The following is a 22,150-nucleotide window of genomic DNA, read 5'->3' as shown; positions in this document are numbered from 1 at the left end:
CCCAAACACTTTCATTACAGCGGTTTATGCTAAAGACCATGCTCAGTATTTTATTCGTTACCAGTCCTCTCTCAAAATTGAACGTGGCAAATCCAAAATGGAGGAAATTGTGATAGTGTTTACTCTCGCATATCTACTGGTTTCGTTATGTTTTGTAGCGCCTCCAAGAGAGTTTATCAGTGCTGGGTTAACCGTACAAAACATCCTGTCCAGTTATTTAGGGAGTGAGGATATGGACTTTGTTGGTTATCATTTGAAGAGGACAACTGCCACACTTCTCCTTCATTCATTGCTCCCTCTTGGTAAACATCAGTTAAAAGCTCTCGCTTGTTAGAACCCTTTTTCCCAGTCAATTTTTAAAGCCATGCAGTCATAGCTTCTCTCTGGGTTATTTATGCCGTAGCTCTGGGAAAATATTGCGAAAGAAGAGTCTTTTAGATTTGTTGTTGTGTAGCAACTATAAATACCACTATTGAAGCTGTATATATACGTACTCGGAGGCTCACCGGTGAATTGAAAACACAGAGTTGCTTCAACAGCTTGTTAGTGTACCCATGTGCTTTACATGCTCCCCCCCCCCCCCCCCCCCCACTGGCAATCCCCTGGTCATTTGAACTTTTGTAAATTGCTTTGTTCAAATTTCTGACTAAAAAGCTGTTCATTGGAAGTACCCTTCCCAGGTGCACCACATTTGGTGATCAAATTCCCGGGGCTCCACAAAAAAAAAATGTTCCAATTTATGGTATACACTATTATTTTGGAAACTGGTTTTGTCTCATTCACACGAGCCCAAGAGCATCTGTGTAGAAGGCTACATTCAATCAAATTTTTTACAACTCGCTATAATTTTTGGCGAGTTATTTTCCCCCTTGAACTTGATCATGAATAATTAGCAACCATGTGTAGAAGAAAGTGCACGAAGTTGTCACCGTAGCTTCCAATTCTCCACCTCACCCAGGTAAAGTTCAAACCCCCCTCTATCTGGAAGGCCTTCCGCATCAAATGCCATATATCCCGGGCACAGAAAATGGTCAAATGTCCGGGGTATACAGGACGTTTAGGGGGACGGGGTGTTAAAGGTTTGAATTGTGTGGCATATTATACAGTGTTTGGTGGCTTATTACCAGTGCCTGACCATGATGGGTTGCTCAGACAGCTTGGGAGCATATATATATATATATATATGGATAAATTACCTGGTGTTCCTCCCCTAATATCTTTAGTTTATTTGCTTAAAAGGCTAGGCCTTTAATTATGCTTTTTTGCAAGGCTGTGCTGTGAGGAAAATTGAAGGGAGCCCAGTGCTCTGAAACTGCAAAATCTAGGGTGCCCAGCATATGATTTGTGTGAAAAAAAATCAGATTTTCTAATCGCCCAAGAGCAAAAGTTAGGTGCCAGGGGCCACTGGGCTCTGCAAGAACACTGCCCTGTTTTTGGTACAACCACAAATGTTGGGAATCTTCTCAGCCAGCGAGCAGGTCAATGAAGTGGGTTTCTTGTTTGTATATCTTTGTAGCAGAATGTGATTTGTGAGGTGACCAGCAATATAAAAATGCCAGCCTCCTGTTGGTTTACTTTCTTTTTGGCTTTCAAATTGTGGTCTCACACTGGTGAAGATATTTAGTAAATGATCCACTTGGTTACCCTGCTTGCTTGTTAAAATCTTTTTTTCCAGTCACCAGTCAGAGCTGATTATATGTTATGTCCTATTTGTCGAAATCTTAGTAGACCTTTTCATACAAATATGTACTAGATAACAACTTATTGACACTTGCTGAGCACCCTAGCATCCTACCAATTTAAAAAATTTAATGGCCAACTTTTCTGTTGAAATAGCAGAGATATAGTTCCATAAAGTCAGCAAAGTTTACAACCATTAATTTTAGGTAACAAGAGGAAAACAAAGTCCTGTCTCTGTCCTGGAAGCGACAAACACTTGCTGACCATGGCACAAACATCTATAAAATTTGCTGACTTAATTAAGCTATATACTTTGCTGTTTAAACAGTTGTACATTTGTAACTTTCAACTTAGTTGGTCATTTTACTAACTTTAGGGTGCTTTTTCCAGCCTACCCTCCCTCACAGATGCCTTTTTGGCTTATCACGCTCATTGAAGGGGAAAGATTGTGTGACAAGCCAAGAGAATGTCTGTGAGAGAGGCTATTTCCAACCATGTTGATGGATTTTCATTATCTGACCTACATGTTGCACTACTTCAAAATTAAGTGAAAAATGTAATACAGTCATGGCCTGAGCATTCGTCAGAAAGTCAAATCTTATTGTCCATATTTTTTTGTATTGGTTAGGTTATTACATCTGTTTAGGACTGGTATCACCTCAACTTCATTTATTTGAGCCAGCCAGGGTAGGACTGGCTGGAAATGTGTTTCTCTTAGTTTGCCTGAGTGTCGCTCTCTGTGGAGCTGTTTGTGCTCGATATTGGTCTTGGAATAAATGGTAAGCTACTGTTAGTGTAGAAGCAACAATGTTTTATTTTGGCTTACTGTTAATTAAACCTGACTTCAATCTCGATTTACTCATAATTCTACAAGTCCACAAACTTAGACTTTAAGTAACCTAAAACTGATAATTTATGTAAAAAAATTATCCAGTTTCCATCATTTCAATTCAGTTGACTTTCAGTGTAATTCATCCCAGAAGAACTAGTGAAACTCACAGTAAATACAGTGTACGTCCATTATTCCACAAGTTTTACATGTGTACTTTACTTTACATGATGAATAGCCTGAACAACATGTACAATAGCAACAGTCTGTATTTTACCCAATGTAATGTATATTTACAGGTAAAATTAATGAACAGCTCCCGAAAAAGTATGTTGTCTGACTGTCGGTGATCTATCAGCAGACAGATTTAATAAATAGTTTTCTAAAAATTGAGGTCAGACACACATACAGACGGTCAAGACAGGCAAGTTTTAAACTGCTAGATAAGTACATGAAATCACTTAATCAGTGAAGTCAACATATTTCTTAAAAAATTCACTAAGTTAAATGCTGATAAGAGTACAGTTTTGAGTCTTGCCTGTAACCTACTGTAAATTGTGTTTAAAGACGATATCAGCTATTGTTTACATGAATAGTAACTGTAGTCTTGTACATGTAGCTGTGTCATAGAGGTTGTTTGTTTGATCTTTACAGGTCAAAGCACCCTTTTGCCCAGCTGTTACTTAAATATGGCAGCCCTTGGAGAGCGGTGGCTTCAAGTGTAAACATAGAATTCCGACGCATAACAAAATTCTCATCAATCATTGGTGGAACAAGCCTTTATATCACAGATTCATGGATAATCAAATGCTCAGCTTATAAAGTTGACATTGCCCATCAACCTGATGTCCACTTGTCAATCATTCATGCCGAGGATCACGACATTTCACATGAGAGTAGTGTTGCTGTGCAGTTCTTGAACATAAGAGTGGCTAGCATAACCCCAGGGGTCAAACCCTTTGTGATCAGACTAAATTCCACGGATTATGGTGACTTGAGAGAAAAGTTGCAAGCACCAATCAGAAATGCAAGGAATGTGGTGATTCATCAGTCACTTAGTGACAAGTTTATTGAGGCTTTCAAGGAGCAAGTGTCACAAAATGAAACACATCAGTTATTGGAAGGAGAAGAGGTTTGTTTTTCATTAAAATTAACGCTACGTAAGAAAATCAATACAGCTATGCCACTGATAATAAATCAGTATTTAACCGTTAAATTGTTGCTAGAATGTGAAAATGGTATTTCCGAGCTTCTAGATTTCAAAATTTTCTGGGGGAGCATGACCCCCCTAGGATGTGGGCCCTGGCAGCCCCAAAATTGTCACAGCCGCCTGCCCTTCCAGTTGCTGATGCCTACTTCAAAACATTTTGAAAACCCTGCGCGTAGTCATAAACCACACAAAAATACTTCGGTATTAGTTAAGGCACCGTCCTTAATAATAACTTTAGTGGGGTCAGAGTACAAAAGGTTTTTCAATGCAACTTTGGGAAGTGCTTGGCTGAAGATTGATTGTTGAGCTTTAGAGACACTTTAAGAGTGCACTGCAAAGGTTGAGAATCAGCCATTCAGTGTCCAGCATGGTGTAGATTGGAACAGTCTAATGTATTGTAACTAGTGAGTAAGTAACCTATAGAACAGATCTCTTTTCCTCTCACAATGAATATAAAAGTTAACATAGTTGTCATGTACTGTATTTTGCAAACTTATACTAGATGCTACAGTAGCCAGAAAATTATTTTTGATTTGTCAGTGGGGCAAGTAATTTGACTAACAATAAAATTGACAGAAAAATGTTTCACTTAATATTATAGAAAGGAGACTGTAAAAATTTGAAAGGTGTATAGTTCATAAAAGTAAAACATGACTTCTGTCAAATTTGCTAATTAAAATAAAAATTTGTACAGCTTGTATTTGGCACTCAGCTGTACAAACAGCCCAGTGAATTCTGAGATTTTGGGTCATTGAATACATCTCACCCTTCTGCTTTCAATTTTAGCCATAAAGTTTTGTTTCAGTATATTTAAAATGGTTCTAAAGCAGTCATATTTGTAGTGAAAATATTTTACTGGTGCCTTTGTGAAAGATATTGAGACGTGTATTGTGAAAGAATTGGTTAAAGTCTGTTCACTTGTAGCAGCACTCTACAGAAACTGAAAATCATTAACTAATTTTTCAGTTTCCAAAGAGTGTTGTGAAGTTTAGATCATACAATATATTGAAACAGTGGCTAGTGATGGCAAAAGAAGCTGTAATAATGTGATGTGAAGTTCAACCCATTTTTTTCTTTTTTGGGGGGTTGGGGGGATGTTTCTAAAAAAATGTGATTCCAAGGGAGATGGGTAGAGTAAAAAGGATTTTGTATGGAGAAAATTCCACCCTCCCCCCCCCCCCCAAAACTGAAGAATTTTAAAGTTTGTTTCCAAGTAATAACCATTCTTTTTTTAATTCATGAATGCACGCATGGGCAGTGAATGAGTTGTCATAATGTACGGAAATGTCACTCGCTTGTTCCACTGGTCACTCGATGGGCTGTAAACTTTCAGCAAATATGGCATACTCTAACGGCTCGTTTAAGTTTCCCTCCTCCTTCAGTTTTGTTTGTTTCTACAAACATGAAATGCAAAAATGAAAACCTTCAAAGGAACTGATCCTAAAAATTCGAGGAAATGTTGTGAGTGAAAGGATAAAGGTAAAATAGGAAATTTAACTGTGCGATAAGTCTCATTCAGTGTCAAACGTGAGGATGTTAACACTGGATATTTTCATACAGTAACACAATGCTGGATGCATTTTTTTTTCTTGTTGCTTTTAAACTGTAGGATCCAGAACCATGCATTGGCTGCATGCAGGCACCAGCAAACATCAAACTACAAAAACTGTGTGCTTCAGCTGGTGAAGGAGAATGCGTCCCTTGTTACTGCCGTCCAATGTGGTGTATAGACTGTATGGGCAAATGGTTTGCAAGTCGACAGGATCAGCAACAGCCTGAGGGGTGGTTGGCTAGTACATCTCCCTGTCCAACATGTCGGGCAAAGTTTTGCATGCTGGATGTTTGTTTGATTCTTAGATGACAGCTGATGTAGTGTTAGTTTAATGAGACTATGAAATTCAAAGCATGGTAACATGTCTTACCAGCTCAAGGGGAAATCCCTCTAACAATAGATGACTGATATTGAGTGACGTTTCCACTGAAAAAGACTGGAAATAAAATTAATTTTACTGAAGACATGAGTCCAATGCAAGAAATTCCATGTTTAGATAAATCAGTAATAATATTTATTAAGAAGCTTGAGTTTAGAGTTTTTTGTGATACTTGTAGTTTCTGACCGTCTGGATTTTGAAACATTTTACCTTGTGTAACATCTCCAGATATAATTTTGAGGGATCACTAGCCATTAAATTAACCAAGTTTAGTGGGATATTTAGCTGTTTTTAACTGAACTTGAACTGAATTTACAAATTTGGGAACACTCCCTTTGTAAAAGCTACGTACAATAATTATGGCCGTTTTAATGTTGCGTTTTAGTACTGAGACTGTTCTTAGATCAGTCTGTGCCTTTGTGTTATATTGTTTAAAAATTATACAGTCATTTCAACTAACGTTGTCGGTTCAAAGCATGAAGCTAAAAGACAAGACCGAAAGTTTACGTGGGATTTTTGTGAATAAATTCATCAAAATCAGTCATGCCTTTTTTTTAATTTATTTATTTATTTATTTAGCTTCGCCTAACTAAAATACAAACAATAGAAACAAAAAAAAAATACCAAAGATATAATAATTAGGCAGGGAGACCACTACAGCATAGCCAATTACAGCGGATTCCTCGTTAATTATTTATATAAAAAAAATGCTTAATAACTAAAACTACTAATATGTAAGCATAAAACTTGAGAGGAGACAAGGCGGGAGACCAAATTGCTAGAAGCAGCACGTTGGCGGGCATAGGAGAGACCTTGCTGTGTTACACCTAGGACAGATTGTTCTCCAAGTTCTAATGTCGTCAGCGTCATACAAGTTCAAAGCCTTTTTATAATATTGAAGTAATAAAGTTTTAAATAAAGCTAAAGAGATGTGACTTGTGCGTAGCTCAGCGGGAAGAACATTCCATGTGCGGCACGCGCGTATGAAAAATGAACGTTGATAAGTAAGAGTTCTACTTGGGTTAGGAATATAAGTAATAGCACTACTTCTCGATGTCCTAGTAAATCTCGTAAATTGTCTAGTTACAGGTAGAGCTTCACTGTCTATGAAAACTAAGTCATGAAGAGCTTTGTAGAAAAAAACCATGTCCAAATATTCATGCCAGTATGAAATGGGTAACAAATTTGTTAATTGAAGGCGGGTCTTATAGGTTACGTCACATCGGAAGGGGAACCTTTAAAATTAGTTTTGTAGCACGGCGCTGCACGTTTTCAACTCCTTTAAGTAGGCCAATAGACTGTGGAGACCATACTTGTGTTGCGTAGCCGAGATGACACTGGACGATAGAAAGGTAAAGTGTACGACGCGTTTGGGTGCTTTGAATGTACCTAGAAGCTCGGCGCATAAAGCCGAGGAGTTTGTTGGCTTTCGCACACTGTTCAGTTACTTGTTTGTCCGAGGTGAGATCGCTTGACACTCACACACCAAGGTCTCTCTCTGTATCGCAAGATTCCAAAGGCGTTTCTTTGATAGTATAGGTAGGCTGTACAGGTGATTTTTTACGATTTTTTACAGGTGATTTTTGCCTGGAGAAAACAATAGGTTGTAATTAGCAGTACAATGACCTGCACGTGCAGGGATGATTTTGATGAAATTATTTATAAAAAAATATCCCACAAAACATTGCGGTCTTGTCTTTTAGTTTGATTTTAATCTGACAACGTTAATTGAAATGGCTGTATACAACAAAGGTACATACTGGTGAAAGTCTCCAGCATACTTTAGTCATAATTTTCAGTGTCGCTAAAATGACAATGCACAGTGTGCAAATAATGTTCATGTTTTGGCAAAGGTAGCAACACCTCTTGTCTTCTACAAATAAAATAATTTGTTTGAAGTGACTGTTGCATTGAACTCTTTTCCCAAAGAAGCAAATAAAAACCATCGTGAATGGACATTAGCAGTTTTTCTTCTGTTTCCTTTGTCTTAAATGTGTCAACAGTATGTTCTTTCCTGCACTTTTCATTTTTTGTTTGAGCTTTTTTCTGTTTGCTTAAATAATATTGTAAGTTGTAAATATCTTCTCCAGGGTCACTATCGCAATGGGTGGCATTACAAGGGTGCTTGTGTGGACTGAACCAAATTTTTCAATTAAGTTTTCTTAAGGCTGTTGCAAGGAATATTTCGTGAACATGATGACCAAAATGGCCCCAAAAAAGCAGTGCTAGGAACTGTTCAACATCATAGGATAGTAAATAAATATTATGTTCTACTGTGAACCACTTACAGTGTACAGTTGCTTGCTGACCATTCCAAGCACTCAGTATCCTTTGTAAATGATGACAAAAAAGGGCAGTGAAGTGGCACAAGTTGTAAGTCAGGGAAAAAGGCTTCCCCATGATTTGGAGTCACTCTGAAAGGATGTCTGGCCAAGTTCAATTTTTGTGACTGTACAGAGTTTTTCAAATCCTCTCACTCATTCAAATAGTAATTTGTAAAGATGTAGCAAAACAAGTGAGGAAGTCATTGGTGATACTTGGGTAACTGACATGATCCATTGGCTTTACGTGTGTACAGTACATCAGCAGAATGGCATTCCATCTCCAGGGTCACATCCTTGCCAGGGTACTCTTGATCACTCTTGTTGCAATCACAATTTTGAACAAACAACTTGTTCCTTGAGAATGGCAGATTTTTCAGTCAGTCACACAAGTATGTATGGAAAAAGGAAATTTGAGTGCTCCTATCAGAAGTCAAACCTAATACCTTTTGATTACTACATGTAGTGGGCATATAATTCATGGTAAGGTAAGTCACTATATGGAGGGTTAGGGTTAGGGTTATGTGGGTGCCTATATGGTACCTTACCATGAATTACTTGCCGTGTAGTGCAAATGCTCCAGCTCTGAGCTACAGGAGACCGGTGGGAGCTGAGGTCATTGAACAAGGTTCATATGGCAAACATCCAGCATACTGCTAAGAACTATAAGAATTTTTTCTAAATTCTGCAGGGGGGAGGGGGAGGGGAGTTCTCAGGTTTACTAGTGTTGGGGAAGTGTGAAGACCTTTTTATTTTGGGGGTTTATGTTGGTAAGCAGCCACTTTTGGTGGAGAAACATGGTTCTGGCAGGAGCTGTGTTTAGGGATTTCATGCAGAGAGGAATGGACTCTCTTTTGTGAAGTAGAGGAAATGGGTCTGGATCAGCCACTTCTTCCTTCGTTTGCAATATGATTACAAAGTCAATAATTATTATATATATAATTTTCATAGGATGTCTCTAACAGCATATTTTTATATTTTTAACTTCTCGACACATCATCTCTTGCGAAAATAACATGGCTAAGGCATTTACATTAGGTTTGGGACATGAAAAGTTTGGCATTTGAATCGGACCCAAGAAGGTCCTAATATATGGAAGGGCTAAGTGATCTTCCTTGCTTCAAAAAGAGTAATGTCCAATTCTTGATCATACAAAATAGTTTTGTGCTTGAAGTGCTGCGAGAGAAGTTCAAAGAAACGTTTATCTCTATCATAACGTATCTTACAGGACAATAAAACCACTGAATTTTCGTTGCATAAGTCTTGCAGAGTTTTCAACAAATCATTGAAAGTATCTTCTACGTACACAATGTCAGCTCCCAGAACGAAATCAAATGGTGGTGAAAATGATGACACGTTCTGCCCCCATTCAAGTTCCTTGATCTCAACAGAATTTTGCTCTTTGCCCAGATTTCCCTCAACGTTCATTCTTGTAACATCCAGAGCCATTTTGCGGTCGGTAATGGTCACATTACCCCCAAGTAAGCTTGCCACAATTCCCGCAAAGCCTGTTCCAGCCCCAAGCTCGATTACTTTTTTCCCCCAAAGTTGAGCGGCTATTTTTTCGAGATATCGACCAAGAACGATTGCCGCGTCCCAAATAACCGCTGCAACACCGACTTCGTTCCAGTTTTGAAAGACAGTAAGTGTTCTCCCGGCAAATTCGAAGGTCCTTTCTTTAGCATGAAATGGACTCAAAATGGCCGCTGAAGGATCGTACAGAACAAGCGCCATTTCTGACACATTCGCTGAAAATGAAGGATTAGAGAGAAATAAAAATGAAATAAATAACACTGTGAAGAACTGTTTGGGCCAGAATTTAGCAAAGGACGACTGAAATTCAAGCATAATATGCCATGCACCGTCAAGAAAAACAATAAAAGAAGAATTTTACCAGGCGTTCCTGTAGCTCTGACTAGTTTCTAGTCTTTCTCGTTCATTCAGCAGAGTTCTTGGTATTTGCAGCGATGATGTGACGGAAATAGCTTGCAAAATAACCACTTTGTGTACTTTGTTACCCCGAAAGCCCGTTTTCCTGAAACAAGACGTTGCCGGAAAGTATCAAGTCAAGGCATATGTGATGCACGCTCACAGTTTCTGAAGTTTTCAGCGCCGTAAATGGGGTCCAGGGTGGACGCGAAGGTGGTTCTTCTTGGAAAAGAATACAGCGGGAAAACCAGCCTGGTGGAGAGATACTTACATAACAGATTTAACGAAAATGTTCCTTACCAAAATGTGAGTTGAGCTAACCTTAACAGGTCTTAATTATTTTTGTTGTTTCTGACATTAATGGCTAAAAAAAATCGACCCCTGGTTTTATTTGGCGATCGAAACATGTTCATTCGTTCGCTAAGTGTCAAAATTAATTATCCTCCCTTTCCACGAGCCATAAATCTTTATCTGAGATCTTTCATTTTCAAGCGTGAATAGGACTAGCATTTTTCAATAGATTAATTTTTCATCGAATTTTATGATTTATGGCCCAGATGTAGCTTGTGAACAGGCTTCAAGTTGGGGAAAAAATCGAGCTCGGTCTAGCCTAGGGCGAGAAAGCTTATGGACATTCTTTTGATGCCGCCGTTCTTCCCCTTTAATTAACCTGTAAATAATGTGTCAAGAAGGTAATTGTATGCCAATCCTTCACACTTGATTGAGTTGGAATATCAATAATATTTGTCAATACAGCACTTTAACTCCCTTAATTGCGGACAACCTCAGCACCACGAGTTAGTGAATAGTGAGAGTCCGTAATAGCAGGAATTTATTTCAGTCAAACATCTGTTATTTATTTTTGCAGTGGATTAAGCTGCTGTCCGTATTATCGGGGTGTGTGTAATAGGGAGGTGTCCGCAAGGCGAGAGTTGACTGTAAATATTTTATTTGTCGAATTTTCAAAAAGTTCTTGAACTCCCAGTGCCAGTAGTTTTCGTTTTCAATGCTAGAAGGAATTACTTGTTACTTCAGGGCCCAGTTGTTCAAAGCCCGATTAAGCTAATCCTGGGTTATTGTGAACTTTGATTCGAGTATATTTACTAATCCACAAGGATTCGTCCAAAAGATTTTGTCCCTAAGTTTTGCCTTAGACTTTTCTTTACCATTAGCTTAAAATGAGCATTTAAAATCATTTTTAATGAGCGAGATGAAAACCTTGGTAAACGTTTAATCGTGGATTAGCGTTAATCGGCTTTCGAACAACCCGGCCCTGGGTAACAAACTCCAAAGGATCCAGAGGTATGATTGCCAAATGATGTAGAACCTTCAGTGAATCCCCATGTGCATTCCATGAACATCGTACGCAAAAGATATGCCAGGAAGATGGGAGAGAAATCCTAGATATTTTTTAACAAAAACAGTTCATTTGAATGGTGGAAGTTTTCAAAAGCCAGGGTAATTTTTCATCACACCATTATGCTTATGAAGTAATCTAAAGCTAAAGAAGTTTCAGGAGGGTGGCAAAGAGTTTTTGTGTGATGCGTGATGGCCCCAAAATTAGCAGCGTGATGTGTGATGTAGCCAAAATAAGCCACGTGATGCAGGACTGGACATCTCAAATGTGACGGGTGATTTTCTAATTTATAAGTGCGTGATGCGTGATTTACTTATTAGCCTTCCGTAATAAGTGATTTTTTTGGCAGAATACCATTCAAAGTAAAATACAGTGTAAATGAAGGTCAATAAACTGTAGTAGCCGCGACCCCATTTTCTGGTCTTTTCTTGACGTTTGAACTTCGTGACCTTGGTGCTAGGTCAAAAAATTGTCACACAAATAGGCCTGATCAATGTAGTTAAAGTTGAAACAAGATCAGACGTTGACCTTCAGTGAGTATTATTTTTGTCAGTTGTGTGGTAGTACAGTGGGTCGTCTTTTCATGAGAGAGATCTAGCACTATGAGAGTAAAGTGTCTTGCCAAAGAGCACAATCGATCTGGAGTCTGGGGCACTTACCATTAGGCCACGGCCCCTCCCACACTTGAACATTTCACATTTTGTATATAAATCATCTGAAAGATTACATGTGCAAATTAGGCCTGCAGATAAAGAGTCATTTTAGGAAGCAGCCAACGCACAAGCTCAAATCAACTGGCTTTAGGGCTTTTTCAGTGTGTGCGCCTTACCTTTGGAACCCGCTTCCATTTGAGATTAAAAGCAGCGCATCTGTCTCTATCGTTAAAGCTAAGCTTAAGGCCTATCTTTTTCGACAAGCATATTTTTAGACTTTTGAGTTTTTGATTTTTTTGATTTTTTTTTTTTCATTTTTTAGTGTATAGATTATAATATGCTTTGCACTGTGAAGCGCATTTGAGCGTTAGGAAAATGCGCTATAGAAATAAATTATTTATTTTATATTTTTTTTATATATGATGATGATGATTATACTTGTGATGTTATCTAAACTATGCTAGAAGTAGCCCTTGAGTGAAATAAAGCTACTCTTTAAGGAAAAAGTCATGATAGAGAAGGGAAGGAGATAATATAACCTAGGATTAACCTTTCAGGGTACAGTTATTCCAACAAGTAAGTCATCTTTATATAATTTTGCATAACATGTATGTCTAACGAAAACCAATATGACAACAAAAATAACAAACAAAGCACAATCAACCAATAAAAAAAAAAAATAATGCATACAATATAATTTTCAATAATAAGTCCTCGGAAAGTTGAAATCTTACAACATTAGCTTGGTGCACTTACTTATTTTTACTTGATGCGTGATGGCTTAAAAAATAATGTTCTCCATGATGCGTGATTTAATTTAAAAATTCAACGTGATGCGTGATTGGTACCCCCCCCCCCCCCCTTGCCACCCTCTTTCAGCTTCATTCACAAATTAGATGCAAATTTTCACTGCGCGACATTCAAATGATTCAATGCATCATTGTTATCTGGAATTCTGTCAACAATCATCTGTCATCATACCTTCTCTCCATCTTGGGATGGTCTGAGAACCTTTAATTTTGTAAGAAAGAGGCTTGCTAATTTAAAGATATTTCTTACATGATTTGTGACTGCAGGAAAAAAAGGTCTAAGCAAGGGCCTCTGGAAATCGAAAAAGAGAATTGGGTTGAACCGCACATTTTTCAGAGATAATTAAGCTTCAATTTGGAAAAAAATATATTATTTCCATACATTGCTATATATTTCAACACCCTTTGGAATTATTGGAGCTTAATTACCTCTGAAAAGTGCATGGTTACCCCCAGTTTTCTTTTTTGATTACAGCGCACCTTGGTGAGATCTCCTTAATTCCCACATGGTCATAAATAGTGCAAAAATAGATAGTGGGATATTGGATACATTAGATGCTTTATACAGTGGTTCCTTTTATTTAGGGAATTCACCTTACTTGAGTAAGTATACATCTATGAGGGCTAGTTGCCACAAGTTGTATCACATGGAAACTGAATAGTAGTATTAATTTTAAAGAAACTAGTTGAAAACGGCAAGAACTATTTTGTTTTTTTAGACCATTGGAGCAGCATTTGGTGCTAAAAAGATTACAGTTGGTAACAAATGTGTAACTCTTGGAATATGGGTGAGTTTCCATAGTGTTATTAATAGATTGTGAAATTCTAATGTTCAAGGTGTGAGTTCTGTCCAAACACTGTATTGTGTACTTTCAATAATAAATATTGAAAGTGCTTATTGACAGAGAGTTTGTCATGAATATAACTGGAATATTGGTGGGGAGAAGAGCTTTATTCTGTAGCATTCAGGAACTGTAGTTACTGTTAGTTCTCTTGGGCCTGTTCTGTCAGATATTCTTCCTTGTGCATGGAAGCCCATCTTAGGATCACCATTATTACAGTCACTTCCTTATTGTTCCTTGCAAAAACGAAATAAATCCAGACTTTTATCTTCTTATTTAAAGACCTTTGTTTAAACACAACACCTATTTTTTATTGACCAGATTTTTATGTCCAAATGGTGGTCATATTAATACTGGTTACCCTGCTTGATCACTGCATTTGTTGGTACAGTGGAAATACTGATTTCTTGAACCTCCAAGGGAAACTGAATTTGGTTCAAATAATTGGAAGTTCCAGAAATCGGAGATGAAAATCTGACTGAAGTATATACAAGGGAAACAACCTTTGGTTTGAAGAATCGGGAGTTTTGAAAAATTGAGGGTTCATACAATTGAGATTCACTTTACATGCATATATTACTTAAATACAGTATCTGGACACAGGCACTAGTACCTACAAGGTTAAGGTTAAGAAACTGGCCCTAGGGTCTTGTCTACAAATAATTTGGCAGCAGGAAACTCAAATTTTGTTGTTTCTCACGACAGGTACCTCCCAGTTAACAGCAATTGGTAAAATGGACTACAACTTAGTATAAAAAGTAGCATTTTCATCCCCCTTTGAGAGAAATTAAATAGTTTAACAGTTTCTGAACAAATACCCTTCTAGTACTTCCATAAGTCTTAGCAAGCCAAGGTTTATTTTTAAATAGCCTTGTGTGCTTGAACCTGAAGAATGTTGCAAATAAGTGTGTTCATTGGCCATTAATTTTAATAGTCAAGTGCTTGAGACACTGGATTCTAATAAGGAAAGTCAGGCTTGCAATAGTAGGTTACAGGTGTCTTGATATTTTTGTGATTTTCATGTTTTTTGCTTAAATTTGATAGGATACAGCTGGTTCAGAAAGGTATGAAGCGATGAGTCGGATCTACTATCGTGGAGCTAAAGCAGCCGTTTTATGCTATGGTGAGGAGATACTGAGGAAGAGTTTTAATGATTTATAGGTGGGCTGCTGGCTTGCAGTGGCATGAATCAGAATTAATTTAATTAACTATGGATTATTTAGTTATTGGTAACTTTTATAAATTACTGGACATATGATTTAAAATGTACCAGCAGCTAGCGATTTTGTTGCCTACAAACATTGATTTTCCTCTTCAAAAGCAAATTTAAAGTACTTCTCCTAAGATCCTAAAAGACCTTAAAAGTTTTCCCCAAGATCCTTAAAATAGTTCATGACCACATTGCCTTTTAGACTAGCATCCAAGATCTGGGAGGAGTGTTACTCCTTGGTTGCATCATGCCACATGTACAGAAATGACTTAAAATTTTGTACACTATATTTTTAATTTATGGTTGCAAACTGTCATGGCTTTTTAATTGTTTTAATTTCTAGACCTTACAGACAAGTCCAGTTTTGAGAGAGCTAAGTTTTGGGTGAATGAGCTGAAGACGTACGAAGATGTTAGTATCAACTGAAGTAATTTTTTCTTTAATAATTTTATTGCCTCATAGAATAAATGATTACAATACTAGATACTGTACTACTTGGAAATAACTACTTACAGAGCTGACATTAACTATAATAGTTTAATTGTACTAGACGAAGCTGATTATGTTCACAATACTATGTTACAATGTTCATACTAATGGTATTTACAACACCTTTTAATCCACAATAATAGATCGAACAAAACTAAATGCAGATAACAACATGTGTTACTTACATAGACCTTACTCAAAAACTGTGCAAGCTGAAGAATTAATAAGACAAAAAAAACTGAAGTAAAATTGACATCATGCTAGAAAAGGCTGCTTTTTCTTTTTTCTTTTGTTAACCTCAAGATGTTTGAAAGATAAAGTGTTTCTTTATTTCTTACTTGTTAGGGAAGTTCCATTACACTTAATAACTTTAGTTTCTGTTTGACATCCCTTAATGTTGTTAATGAAATGAAAATGGGTTTTATGTAAGACTATTCTTAGAAGTGACTTTTTTGCCTAAAAAAAGAAAATGCTCCAAATAAGCTCTATTTTGGCACAGAAACTGCTTATCATTTATTACTAAGAAACTTAGTGTGGGTGGTTCTGTGTTATATATTTTTAGTTTTTGGGTCAAAGGCTAAGTAGAGCTTCTTTGGAGCACTTTTGATTTCAGTGTAAAATTTGTCTTGCATAAAACTCTTCTAACGATTGGGTGAAAGTTTGGCATCCTTTTTTTTTTCATTTGAAGTCAGATTTGAGGAATAGTTTTTACATGAATAGGATTGTTCATTTATGGTATTTATTATTTATTCTTGACAGAATTGTAAAATATACCTTTGTGGTTGCAAATACGACATAGTACAAAGTGACAAAAAGTTGCGCCAAGTAGATTACCACACCACAACAGATTATGCAGACGGTATGTAGAACTAACAATGAAACATCATCCACTTTATTTCCATGTTAGGAAAGATATGGAGAATTTCTCAAATAAGATTTCAAAAAAAGTTTTATTGCTGATCTAAAACAATGACAAAGTGGAGTTGTTTTACTGTGGTTATGATCAATACAGCAACAATCTCAGACAATCCTATTTTCTTTTATTTTTTGTCTTAGAAATAAATGCCAAGGTATTTGAAACCTCCAGTAAAACTGGTCATAATGTCGGTGAGTATTATTGATTTACAAACACTCTTTGTTATATACAATGAATGACTATTAAATATCATATAATTATATGAACTTCAGGGGGGAAGATTCGATAGAAGAAAGACCACAGTTATGTATGTAACTTAAGGACGGTGCCTACTAATAAGGAAGTGTTTTTGTGTGGTTTATGACTATGCAGGGAAAGCAGATCTTTTCAAGGCTATTGAAATCCAAAGAGAAAATTGGGGGAATCATGCATTTTTTAGGGGTAATGAAGTTATTATTCTATAACACAGTAAGACAAAGCAATGTATGGCTTTTTTTTCCCAAATTGAAGCTTTATTATCTCTGAAAAATGCACGGTTACCCCTAATTTTCTTTTTAGATACCAAGAGCACTTTCTAAGTTCTGCTTTCTCTGCATAGTTTTAAACCACGCAAAAATATCCCTGTATTAGTAGGCACCACCCATAGTCCAACCCGAGTATCTCGAGATGCGTGGAACATATGCGCAGTAACAAAAGTAGGCACCGTCCTTAAGGTTACCCGGTACCTTCAGAGGTGTCTCACGTCCAAGCGATGTAGCGCGTCCGGTTTAAACTGTAGATACCTGAACCCTTATATCAAATTAAAGCTTATAGAGCTGGCTATCCAACTAAACCAAGAATTTTGAAATGAGATGAATTGCCAATTTTTAGCGCTGTTTTCTGGAATATTTTTTTTTTCCGCTTGGAGGAGCCACTTCAAAGAGCTAAAACTCAAAAGAAATTTGTTCGTTTGCCTTCAAATTTGGACAGTAGCTAGTTTAACATGTAAACAACAAAAGCGTGTCTGCGAATTTTTTCTTTCGAAATATTTTTTCTCCGAGAGCGATTTTTGTACGATTACTCTACATTTTTTTCATCCTATTTCGAAAATGCTCTATAACTTTTCACTGCAATTGAATATGGCAAAACACAGACATGCTTCTTTAGCGCCCTGGGTCTGGAAACTGAGGAGCAAATTAAATTAGCAAAAAACAAAATTCACTTTGACTTGTAGCTTTTAAAAGGTGATTCAGACACTCGCAATGAGAGGTCGTCAAAAATTCGACAATTTATTTTATTTCAAAATTCTTGGTATGGTTTGATAGTCAGCTCTATAAGCTTTAATTTGATATAGGGGCTTAGGTATCTACAGTTTAAACCGGACGCGCTACATCGCTTAAACGCGAGACACCTCTCAAGGTATAGGGTGACCTTAAATGTGATCAGGATTTTTCTGGCTTCTTTTTGCAACTGCTTGTCATGAGTTTCATAAATTATTACGTAATTTAACTGCTATGTTTTTTTAAATTAATAATAAAATAATAATACTCCTTAATATGGTGAGGTGCCCTAATACCCATTGTTTATTACATTTCTGTAGCTCAAGATTAGTGTGTTATATACATATATAGTTGTTCTTTGCTTTGAGAAATGTTCAAATTAATGAGGAGCAGTAGGAATAGGAGCAGTAGGAACAGGTATAGATTAGAACATCCTCACTGTAATAAACTGGCCAGTGTTTTTTTTCCTCTGACTGTTTGTTTTTTTAGGAAATTTTTTGTATCTTAATAGTTGCCTAGGCCTGTGTTTTCTGCTGAAATTTAGCAGTGCAAGAGCTCAGAATGGGTAAGGGGTTTGGTGATTAGTATTGGCAATGGTTCATGGCATGCCCCCGTAACCCTTGCTTATTCCTTAACAAAATTCTTCCCAGTGGATTTCTCCATGTAAGACAAATAAAAGGCCCATTATCTGTGTGTAAGTGAGTTATTGTGTCAGTTCTATAATATATAATGCATGTCTAGTTGTTGGTACATGCCTTCTTGATGATTTTTACAATAGACAATGCTCAAGTATTTGGTTTGACTAGAGTGAAATTGGCTTAACCCTTGGTTTGTTAAACCCTGTCTGTGTAATAACTTGGCCAGTCTGAGTAAGAAGACAACTAGATCTATGATGGGTGCGAAGTATTATGTTGCATATAATGAAACCTTACTGCAAAGACATGTTTAAAAACAAATTGTGTATTCTCTTCAGAGGAACTGTTCTTTCATCTGGCGCAAGATTACTCCAGGGAGGAAGAACCACCTGACGAGGGTAGGCATAACTCTTAGTAAATTAAGGCGTGTTAGAAGATTTTGTAATACATGGAATTCCTCATTCTCCTGTGGTAAATTTTGTCTGCCACTTGGTCTGCACGTGATGATACCCCTGTTTGCACATTACAAGGTTTATACCCCTGACCTGAAAATCTCCTTTGCTAGTAGCAATCTTTGCACATTTGGTACAATGTCCTAGAGGGCCTTGTGAGGCAAACTGTGTTTGAATAGGCCATTTTCATGATGGCGTCATTTTACTACAATTACCAGAATTCATTTCGTTTTCCTTTTCAAATTCAAATTTTGTAATCCCAGTGGACAGCAAAGAACAATAGCTCTAATTAGCATGAGAAAACAAAAACCAGAAGGATTCTGGTGGTTGTGGTAAAATGACGCCATAGTGAAAATGTCCTATTCTGTTCCTAGCGTTTTGAAGTTTCATGAAACACTGTCTCTTGTGTTTGATTTACACTGTATTACTGAATCTTAAAAATATTGAAAAAAATGGTAACAAAACAAAATTTGTTTTGTTACAATATTATTTAATCCTTACACAATATTTAATATTGTGTGTTGTTTGTCTCGTACCCAGATCTTCTCACTCTTTGTGAGAGTACATCTGGTAAAATCCGTTTTCATGACATTATAATGTGTCAGGAATGTGACATTCTCCTATAAAATGATGGCAGTGATCATCAGAAGTTTTTGAAGAACAGCATAAACATGCCTAAAGGGAACCGGAATCCAGTTTTTTGGTGTGGCTCAAACTAATTTTCTCCCTCAGACTAAGCGGTACCAAATCAGTTGGCTGACAAATTTAATATTTTCCGTCGTATTTTCCGTCGCGACGGCAACGACAACGCCGCAAAACAATAGGTTTAATGAGCAAAAACAATCGCTCTGCATCTGCGTTTCACATTTTGGTACATTTCTTTGCCGTCCTCTGCAAAACAACAACGTGAAATGACCACATTTAAGGTTTTGTGGAAAACGTGAACGCACGGCGGTGAATTTTTGATTTTCTTTCTTAACTTGTACGCCACTGCTAGCTATTTGGTTCCTGGATAGTTCGTCATTTTTATAAAAGTTGAGGGAGTTGAAATAATCGCGAAGTAGCACAAATGAAATAAAGTTATATTTCCAGGCGTTGCCGTTGCCGTCGTCGCTGCTTAAGCTCCCTTAATTTTTTGCGCACCTGCCGTCGTACGTGAGTCGCGCTTGCCGCTCGTCTCGCGGTTGCCTCCACTCGCCTGCATAACGCAAAAAATTAACGCCTGTTCTGCAGGCTGGTATTTTGTGGGCTGAATACCTCATTTGCTATTCGTTTGGTTTTGTTTCAGGAGATGGTAAAAGAGAGACATTAGAATTAACAGAATCTCCACGGCGACACGGGAGACCAGCGTGCTGTGGGATAAAGTTATGATGTTAGTCACTGCGACTGAAAACCAGCTGTACAGTCAAATAAATGTATGAATGGCCTAGGTCTATACGAAATTTATTATTTTGGAACACAAGATATAGAAAAAATACATCATAGAGAGGAATACGATTGAAGCATGTGCAGAAGTTGGTTTTTCTCTTTGTGAAATGCCTCGGCGGTGGAAAACTAGGGAGCAAAACAAGGGTTTTTGATTTTTAAGATGCGTTATGCAAAGAATAAAACGGCGTTTGCCAGTACTTCAGTTTATCAATGTACAAATATTCATCCGTAGGAGATTAAAATTGGGTAATGATGAAGATTTGGCGGGGCGTTGGTCAAAGTTTACCTAGTCTATGAAAAGATTGACAGATTTTATTATGTATCTCAACATAAATATATCCACGTTGATATATGCAGTTGTAACAACTGATTATGTTTCCTTTTCCAAAACGAAGCATCGTTTCGTATTGAAATAATGCTCTACTACAATTTAGGATTCTATAGCTTTTAATCTCTTTCAGTTTTTCCGTGCATCTATGTATCATTATACTTACTCTTCCAGACTGTGAGGATGAATGTGAAAGATCTTTATTCAGTTATTACTCAGTTTAATGGTTTACCTAGCCTGTGAACAGGCTCCCAAGTATAGGGCGAAGACAAAAATGGAGATATACCTCACTTGGGAGCCTGTTCATAGGCTATGGTTTTCCCTGCCTTAACACCTAAATATGAAACTGCGCCATTTTTGTATTGCGTTTAATATTTTTGTGTGTGATCCCATACAAACAAGCAAATCAATTATGTTAGGTTGAAATAAAACTGAGTAAAACAAGAACGATCAGTTGTCGTATTTAGCTTAAGAAAATCAGCAATCTCGATAAGGTTAAGCTGCATTCCCCATTCAATAGCCGGTTCTAGTTGTAGTGGGTTGTGGTTCGAAGAACCTGAATAGCTAGGCAAAGGGGAAAGAAGCCTGTGTAGCTGGCGGTTTTGTTTGCGCGGGTCAAAAGGTTTGGTGGCGGAGAGACGCTAAAAGGAATGAGGAGGGGGCGGCTGAAGTTCCTATCGCGGCTTTGCCGCCAAAACGTTTGACCCCGCGTGAATAAAACCGCCAGCTACGCAGGCTAAGGGAAAAGGGTTGAGGGGTCTCCCATTCTTGTTGTCTTGTCTCTTTTTCGCGCGGCACCCTGGTATATGAACTTCTGGTACAGGCAACCCAGCAAAACGTATCCTGTGTAACAAGGCAAAAGATTTTATTCTGTGCGATGACGAAGCACTAAGCAGAGGGTCCCCAATAGGGTTCTCCAATCCCGCCATCCCGGACAAAATTTTCCCTCAATCCCGTAATCCCGACCGCTGTTTTAGCCCAATCCCGATCCCGGTCAGGTCATAATTTTTTTCAAGCCCCTCACCTCGATTTTCCTTTTTGATCAAAATGTGGTGAGATCTCTCTGTTGACCTTTTGATTTTGATCATGACGGAAACTACTCAAATTTACCGAATGGAGGTTTTCTTATCATTCGGAGCCGTTTGAATTAGTTCCTTTATGCCGTTGTGTACGCTAGCTCTATGGCATTTGTTTAGGTTTACCGGCTCAAGTTAACTGCAAGGTCTCAGCGAGCACTGAAGAAATTTTATCTGTAAAGACATAGGACCCGTATATTTCTTTTCTCGTCCAGGACGGTGACAGCGGTGGGCTCCTGTTTATAACAATTTATTTACTGTTCAACCACCAACCTCGTTCCCAGCTTTAGAGGACCCTGGGAACGAGTTTGTTCAACCGTTTGTAAAGAACGAGATGTGACCAGTATGTTTGTATAATTCATCTCTCTCCTTAGGTGAATTTCAGGCATCCTGACAGTGACAACTAGATTTTCGTTGCACATTCTTGACACCGGACTTCCCGGATCTCGTTCCTTTAGAGTTACATTTCCCGCATCCCGCATCGTAAAATCGTCAAATCCCGCTTCCCGTCCCTAATTCTAATCCCGAATATCGTCGCTCTTTTCCGTTAAAATCCCGAATCCCGACCTTTAAAAAAGCCAAATCCCGGATCCCGAAAAACCTATTGGGGACCCTCTAAGCAAATCTGGGTCAAAATAAATTACCCATCGGTGCTATCTGTCTATCAGTGCTAAATGCCTACACATTTAGGTTATTGTTCTTTAGTACTTGAAAATGGTTTATTTACGTGCAAGCGAACAGGCAAACGAGTGAAGACTAGCAAAACGTGTCTACCTGTCTACCCTGCGTGGCAGGC

General features: G+C 37.7%; 3 protein-coding genes and 1 long non-coding RNA gene across 4 annotated transcripts in view; 3 read left to right on the top strand and 1 right to left on the bottom strand.

Moving 5' to 3' along the window:
• The window catches only part of LOC146483355 (uncharacterized), a 142,302-nt gene that overhangs the window by 7,203 nt on the left and 112,949 nt on the right, over window positions 1-22,150 (top strand). The gene's annotated exons all lie outside the window — the stretch shown is intronic.
• LOC146483366 (E3 ubiquitin-protein ligase TM129-like) lies at window positions 11-7,611 on the top strand. The gene is made up of 4 exons (XM_085106110.1): window positions 11-302; window positions 2,309-2,459; window positions 3,164-3,641; window positions 5,329-7,611. Exons 1-4 carry the CDS (start codon window positions 98-100, stop codon window positions 5,578-5,580), a joined length of 1,086 nt encoding a protein of 361 aa, XP_084962236.1. The 5' UTR covers window positions 11-97; the 3' UTR covers window positions 5,581-7,611.
• LOC146483365 (protein N-lysine methyltransferase METTL21A-like) lies at window positions 8,931-9,857 on the bottom strand. Its single transcript, XM_085106122.1, has one exon. The coding sequence runs from the start codon at window positions 9,817-9,819 to the stop codon at window positions 9,073-9,075; it is 747 nt and encodes a 248-aa protein (XP_084962248.1). The 5' UTR covers window positions 9,820-9,857; the 3' UTR covers window positions 8,931-9,072.
• Window positions 9,910-20,725, top strand: LOC146483364 (ras-related protein Rab-24-like). The gene is made up of 8 exons (XM_085106124.1): window positions 9,910-10,206; window positions 13,439-13,507; window positions 14,606-14,684; window positions 15,115-15,182; window positions 16,020-16,119; window positions 16,317-16,367; window positions 18,409-18,468; window positions 19,811-20,725. Exons 1-8 carry the CDS (start codon window positions 10,090-10,092, stop codon window positions 19,891-19,893), a joined length of 627 nt encoding a protein of 208 aa, XP_084962250.1. The 5' UTR covers window positions 9,910-10,089; the 3' UTR covers window positions 19,894-20,725.

The sequence above is a fragment of the Pavona decussata genome, unplaced genomic scaffold (assembly GCF_977016875.1).
Source record: "Pavona decussata unplaced genomic scaffold, jaPavDecu1.1 SCAFFOLD_39, whole genome shotgun sequence".
Taxonomy (NCBI): domain Eukaryota; kingdom Metazoa; phylum Cnidaria; class Anthozoa; order Scleractinia; family Agariciidae; genus Pavona; species Pavona decussata.
The sequence above is the reverse complement of the archived record's forward strand: the minus strand, read 5'-3'. Positions and strand labels throughout refer to the sequence as shown.

Bases quoted from the DNA above. Each gene is read 5' to 3' on its own strand.
- LOC146483366 (XM_085106110.1), top strand. From the start codon at position 98: ATGGAGGAAATTGTGATAGTGTTTACTCTCGCATATCTACTGGTTTCG. The intron at 303-2,308 runs GTAAACATCAGT...TGTATTGGTTAG, and splicing joins TCATTCATTGCTCCCTCTTG to GTTATTACATCTGTTTAGGA. The intron at 2,460-3,163 runs GTAAGCTACTGT...TGATCTTTACAG, and splicing joins TATTGGTCTTGGAATAAATG to GTCAAAGCACCCTTTTGCCC.
- LOC146483365 (XM_085106122.1), bottom strand. From the start codon at position 9,819: ATGCTTGAATTTCAGTCGTCCTTTGCTAAATTCTGGCCCAAACAGTTC.
- LOC146483364 (XM_085106124.1), top strand. From the start codon at position 10,090: ATGGGGTCCAGGGTGGACGCGAAGGTGGTTCTTCTTGGAAAAGAATAC. The intron at 15,183-16,019 runs GTTAGTATCAAC...TATTCTTGACAG, and splicing joins AGCTGAAGACGTACGAAGAT to AATTGTAAAATATACCTTTG. The intron at 16,120-16,316 runs GTATGTAGAACT...TTTTTGTCTTAG, and splicing joins CACAACAGATTATGCAGACG to AAATAAATGCCAAGGTATTT.